This window comes from Sinocyclocheilus anshuiensis, unplaced genomic scaffold, assembly GCF_001515605.1.
Source record: "Sinocyclocheilus anshuiensis isolate Anshui unplaced genomic scaffold, SAMN03320099.WGS_v1.1 scaffold62, whole genome shotgun sequence".
NCBI classification, from domain to species: Eukaryota; Metazoa; Chordata; class Actinopteri; order Cypriniformes; family Cyprinidae; genus Sinocyclocheilus; species Sinocyclocheilus anshuiensis.
Window position 1 is genome coordinate 419,109 of NW_015544180.1, and position 6,790 is coordinate 425,898.

The following is a 6,790-nucleotide window of genomic DNA, read 5'->3' on the forward strand; positions in this document are numbered from 1 at the left end:
GCTACGGGGTTATTTTATATGCTATTTGTGCAGCAGCAGTATGTCTTAAATACTCACGGCACCATATCGCCGTATGCATTGGCAGTAGTAAGTTCCTGTACTTGCTTGCAGCAGCAGCAGCAATAATCTACAACTACAGCAATAACCAACAGCAGCAGCAATTCTAAAGATCTGTTTCGCCAAGACCAAATACATTAACATTGTCATATCCATCACCATGCTAAAATCTTCCGAGAGTTGCCATGATTGAAATATAGTTATGTTCAACTAGAAACGAATAAAGCAACTTTTTAAGTCATGAAACTTTTTGCTGAATTCGGATTGGCTGAGAAGGCTTTAGAGGGCGGGGCTCGGAGTGTGATTGATGGGATGAAGAAGGTCTCATCTCTTTATAATAATATGCACTGACAAATCATTTACAATAAGTACATAACACGCACGGCCCGTTCCTCTGTGTGTGAATGAACATCTGCTGGAGTCTCACAGAGAGACAGAGAGTCTGTCAGCGAGACGAATGAGAGCGGATTATGTGTTCAATCGCAGACGTACAGAGAGAACTGAAGGACAGCAGCAGCAGCATCTCTCTGTGTGTTTCGTCCACACGAACCCAGCAGACGGATGCGTTTGTGTCGTGTTCAGTGCTGCAATAATGTGCCAAACTGCTTCAAACACAAACTCAGTGACATTCACACACTTTAATTAATATTAAATAGTTTCTGGTTTGTTTTTCTCATTGTTTTATCATTTAAAATCATTCTTTTTTTGTGTTTGTGCCTCTTTCTTCACTATAAATGATGCTTACTGTGATATTTTTTGTATCTGATTTAATGGCATGACTGAGTTGATCCTGTCTGACCTCTGTTTTCTCTCTCTGTCTGTTTGTGTCTCTGTCTTCGGCCCAGAAGGATCTTCCTCTGCCCCGTAAGAACAGCAGGTGAGTCTGTTTTCAGTAATAATAAAAGATAAATAAATGCTTCCTTTGCGTCTTTTTATTCTGATTAGATGCATGTGGTGTGGATCAGGGTTTAATACATAAAACAATGAGTAGTTGCATCCTGACAGTAAGTGTAGTAACTGTGGTATTTTAGAGGTTACCATGGTAAATTGCCATATGGGTTGATATTGTGTGTGTTACAAACTCAACACAGTGTTTTTCATGTCATTGAGATACTATTATAATTTGTGTACATTTTTTAAAATTAGATTTTATTTTTGTTTTCTGTTTAATTTAAAATTTTAGCTAAAGTTTTTGTGATTTTTTTTTTGGTAATTTGTTTTAGTTTTTTCTTTTTTTAAAATGTCTATACTTGTCTATACAGGTTTTGTAAATTTTTATTTATTAGTGTATTTAGTTTTAATTATTTTAGTCCTTAAAGTTAAACTAAACTGAAATTAGAAATATGAAATAAAATAGTTTAAGTTTTTTTAAATGTATTTTATTTATTTCAGTTAACATTTATTTTATTTCAAGTTATGAAAATGTTTTTTTTAATGGTTTATTTAGTTTTAGTTTGAGTTATTTTAGTACTTGGAGTTTACAAAAATGAGAAATGTTGTCTTGGCAACTAGCTGAAATAAAATAATTCTAAGTTTTTTTTTTACATTTTATTTTATTTCAGTTAACATTTATTTTATTTCAAGTAACAAATGTTTTTTTTTATGGTTTGTTTAGTATTAGTTATTTTAGTACTTCAAGTTAAATCAAAGAAAATGAGAAATGTTGCCTTGCCAGCTAGCTGAAATAAATATCTTTAAATTTTTTTTATTTTGTTTTATTTCAGTTAATGTTTATTTTATTTCAAGTAATAAAAAAAAGTGTTTTTCTGATTTTAGTTGTAGTTAACTCTAATAACCCTGACTCAACCTGTCTTTCTTTGTCAGGTTGCATGTCTGTCTCTCTCTCTCTCTCTCTCTGTCCATTTCTTTAAAAGCTTTCTTTTTCACTCATTTACTTTTTTCCACGATTCTCAGTTATATCACCATGACCTCTGGGAAAAAGCATATTGCACTTACATTTTGAAACACACACACACTCACACACACGCACGCACGCACGCACACACACACACACACACACTCAGCAGCATCTTGTGAACGGATGTGCTGCACCTGCTCCCCCTCTTTTAATGCTCGTCTTGGTATCCTCCGCTGCCCTCGAGATTTTACCCAGAATTCCCCGCTGCACTCTATTTTCCAGTGTGCAGGCAAAGGCAGACGGTCTCTAAGCGCTCTCCATCTGATGATGTTTGTGATGCACGCTGCTTGTTTCTGAGCGTTCGGCTGCTTTGTGCTCTCAGTCATGCAGCGCGGTGTGTTTCGGCGCACTAAAAGGTGAAATTATTTCCAAATCTGTTTTAAATGTGGTTTTACTACACATGAGGATATCGCTGAGGTCATTGTTTACCTGCAGCCTGTGACACACTAACTGTATTAGTGCAGGAGGTTTAACACGTTAGTGAACGTTCTGATTAATGCATCTGGCTTCATATGATATTTCATGTGTATAGTGTATATATTTTGGCGTTTGATTGAATTGAATGAAAATTTGTATTTGAAACTTGTGTATTTGAGCCAATAACTATGACTCAAAATGAACTACATTTACTTTTTTGTTGAGTCTCATGAGTGTTTTTAGTAACAAAGTCCTGCGAACACTTTTGCTTCATATATTACTTGTGGATCATTTGAATGTGTTGGTGAATAACTGATCTATTAGCTTCTAGTCTTTGTCTTAAATCCTCCATGATGATGCCAAAAGTCTCAATAGTTGTTGTTCTCGAACGCTGAAATTAGGAGGTACTGTCTCTTTAAGAGAGGTACCGTGTTTTTAACGTTGACATATGAAATAATAGACAGAATTTTTATTTTATTTTTTAGTGGAAGTTTATTGAATCTTTAGACAAAATATTGGAAAAATCTTTTTTGTTGAGTATCATATTTGATACATTTAGTCTGCTATAGTGAAAATAGAGTTTTACTCAGAGGCCCAAACTGAGCAAAACTATGCAATTTGGTGCATATACTGATATTTATATGGCCAAAAAGTAAAATGGGATTCTGATCAATGAGATCTTTATAACGGGTATAACAGATTACTTACATAAAATGATATAAATATCAGATGTCACTCTATATATCCCCCAAAAAATGTCTTAGTAAGATATTTAAATGCTTAGTTTAATGAGCAAAACATATAATGCAGTGCAATACAAGGATGACTGAGAGATTAACAAATCAACGTTCCTCAAAAGATGAGATGTGAGATGTTTTGGAGGCTTGTGAAGATCATTCCTCCGTTGAGGAACAGTGAAAGTAAAGCTTCTAGAAACAAACGTTTAGAAGGGGTGCTGTCACTTTAAGAGAGATAATGTGTATTTAATAAGGACGCTGTCTCTTTAAGAGAGGGACGGGGTCTCGGGTCGCTCTGTTCAGGATGATCCCTAAAGACTGTTAACTAACCGTCAGTCCACACTTTAGGCAGTTTATTAAGCATTTTTCAGCTGTTTTTCAGCTTTGCTCAGTGTAGCTGATTTCAGCTTTTACTTTCCTTGTGGGGACATTCGCTGCTTACAATGTAGATAAAGCCTGACACACACACACACACACAGACACACACACACTGTAATGGTGTGTAATGGCTCTCATACAGTCACTCGAGGCGTATCAAGTATCTCTCTTTTACTCTCTCCTCCATTAGCTCTCTCTCTCTCTCTCATCTGTTTATCTGTATGTCTCTCGTCCAGAGTTTCTTCAGAGCGCCGGCTCACATAGAGTCAGATTGATGACTGTAGAAACTGAATTTTCTGTATCGCTCTTGTTCTTCTGTAGGGCACACACACACACACACACACACACACACACACACACACACACACACACACACACACACACACACGCACACACCTGGTGCGAGCCCCGGAACACCAGCAGAGCTGACGGACCAACATGCCTCTCTGCAACCCCTCGCCCACTACACACACACACACACACACATACACACACACAGCAGTTTCTCTGTTCTCGGCTCTGATGTGATTTTGTCTGAACATAATTTGATCTAATCAAGACATCTGATGATGGAAAACAAATCTGAAAACAATTCATTCTTAAAATAAAATATTCCTTTTAATCATTAGAGTTAGGGATGAGCTACGATGTTCGGTTGGTTATATTTATTAATTAGCGAGGTGATGCATTTTTTTTATTACAGTTGTATTTGAAGTTTCATTAATTAATTTATTTGTACTTATTAATCTATTTTTAAAGTTTATTTATTTTCATTTGTATTTATCTATTTATTCTAAGTTTCTTTCAGTTTGTTTGTTTGTTTGTTTCTTTATAAATAAATGTTTTAAAAGTTTTATTTACTCTTATGGTTTAAATTTTTTATTTTCTAATTGTGTTTTATTTATTTCGAAGTGTCTTTCATTTATTTGTATTTATTTGGTGAATTAAAGTTTTATTTAAAATGTATTTATTTATTATTATTTAAAAGTTTATTTGACTCTATTTTATTCTTTTCTCTTTTTAAAAAAAATTGTATTGTATCGTATTTTTTATTTTTATTTATTTATCCATTTTAAAGTTTATTTTATTTTTCAAATGTTTTTTTTTATTTCTTTTACTCTCTTTTATTTATTTGTTCATTTATTTTTTGTTTTTATTTGTATTTTATTTATTTAGTTTTCTTGTTGTTTATTTATTTAAATGAAATTATTTATTAAATTAAAATGTATTAAATGTATACATTTTGTAGCGATGGTGTATTAATTGTGCTGATCTGTAGCGGTTTCTTTATTTCCTCTGATTGTCTCACATTTGATACACTTTAAATGCTTTATTAATTGAATTAAACCATTGAATTCTCTGTTTGTGTGTCTGCAGTTGCCGCAGTAACCGGAAGAGTTTGATTCTGACCTCCACCTCCCCGACTCTGCCCCGCCCACATTCCCCGTTACCGGGGCACATCGGTGAGTGGCCACGCCCCCTGCTGGAAAACCAGTCGCCGTGGAAACACAGATGCTGATGTGTTTGCTAATGCATATTCTGCTTACAGACTAACTGATATGCTTTTCCTACATGATTGAGCTTTGATCTTAATTGAGCTTCATCTGTTGTTCCTGTCCACACAGGAAGTAGTCCTCTGGGCAGCCCTCGAAACTTCTCGCCCAGCACTCCGGCACATTTCTCCTTCGCTTCCTCAAGACGGTAAAACAAACACACTCACACTTGGGAATAAAACCGTAGCATAAACACTTCTGCAGCTTCTGCACTCTTTGTCTCTGTAGGGATGGGCGTCGATGGTCACTGGCGTCTCTTCCATCTTCTGGTTATGGAACAAACACTCCCAGCTCAACGGTACGTGAGTTTCTCATGTAAACACATGTAGAGGTGTGACGAACACACATCAGCTGAGCAGCAAACACAGCTGAAGACTGTCTTCACTGTACAGTCAGACACAGTGTTAGTGTAGTATTTTATATATCTTATTATAGTTTTTAATAATATTTTAAATGAGTTTTTATTTTGATAGTTTACATTTTCATTTTTAAATTTCTTGTCAATTTTAAATTTTGTTGTGTGGTTTTGACTATATATAAAAAAGTGTTTTGTAATAAATAGTCTAGAAATAAATAATAATAGTTATTATATTATTTAATATTGTATTATGTGATATACGTATTTTAAATTATTAACATATATTTTTTCAAACCAAGGACAATGATTTGATTTTACCTGCATTTAATTCACATCTGAAATATTATTTTTTTGTTTTCCAAAAACATTTATATTTTTTATATTTTTAAAACATACATTTTTATATATATTATTATATAATAATATATAATTATAATATATATATATATATATGTAGTATGGTAATAGTCAAAGAACGTATATTTTTATGCATGTATTTTTTTATTTATATGTTGTTGTTATGAATAAGTGTTCTTTTTATTTTTTTGTTGTTGTTGATGTTTGTTTTTTCTTTGTAATAATTAAATAAGCATTGATTTGCTGATTGCTGTTTAAAGCAGTCCTCATGTCAGGACTGTATCTATGTTCCCTTAAAATGCTGTCTATGTAGGCGGCTCACTAGGGACTGGAGCTGATGCTTCCTGATAGTTTACAGCCTGCTCATGCCTTCCTTCTGTCACAGTTTATTGAGATGTGAGTCTGTGTGTTTATCTGCAGTCCTCCAGCTCGTCTCAGGAGCGTCTGCACCAGCTGCCGTCTCAACCCACCATGGACGAGCTGCACTTCCTGTCCAAACACTTCGGCAGCACAGAGAGCATCACTGATGATGACGGGGGACGCTGTTCACCCCACATAAGACCCCGCTCACACAGCCTGAGGTCTGCAGACACTCACACTCACACACACTCACACACACACACAACGCACGCGCACACACACGCACACACTCACACTCACTCACATATACACTCGCACACACACATGCATGCTCACGCACGCGCACACACACGCACACACTCACACTCACTCACATATACACACGCACACTCACTCACACGCATACACTCGCACACGCACTCGCACACGCACACACACGCACACACACTCTCACTCACATATACACTCGCACACGCACATGTACGCTCACACTCACTCACACGCACACACACTCGCACACTCACACTCACACACGCACACGCACACTCACACACACACACACACACACACACACACACACACTCACACACTCACACACGCACACACACACACACACACGCACACACACTCACACACCCACAGACACACACACGCA

At 35.8% G+C, this 6,790-nt stretch overlaps 1 protein-coding gene across 1 annotated transcript in view; it reads left to right on the top strand.

Moving 5' to 3' along the window:
• The window catches only part of LOC107696309 (microtubule-associated serine/threonine-protein kinase 1-like), a 47,261-nt gene that overhangs the window by 20,641 nt on the left and 19,830 nt on the right, over nt 1-6,790 (top strand). The window contains exons 2-6 of the mRNA XM_016496595.1: nt 903-934; nt 4,885-4,970; nt 5,133-5,208; nt 5,289-5,358; nt 6,196-6,356. Of these exons, the coding sequence (XP_016352081.1) occupies nt 903-934; nt 4,885-4,970; nt 5,133-5,208; nt 5,289-5,358; nt 6,196-6,356 (425 nt within the window). The remainder of the gene's footprint in view (nt 1-902; nt 935-4,884; nt 4,971-5,132; nt 5,209-5,288; nt 5,359-6,195; nt 6,357-6,790) is intronic.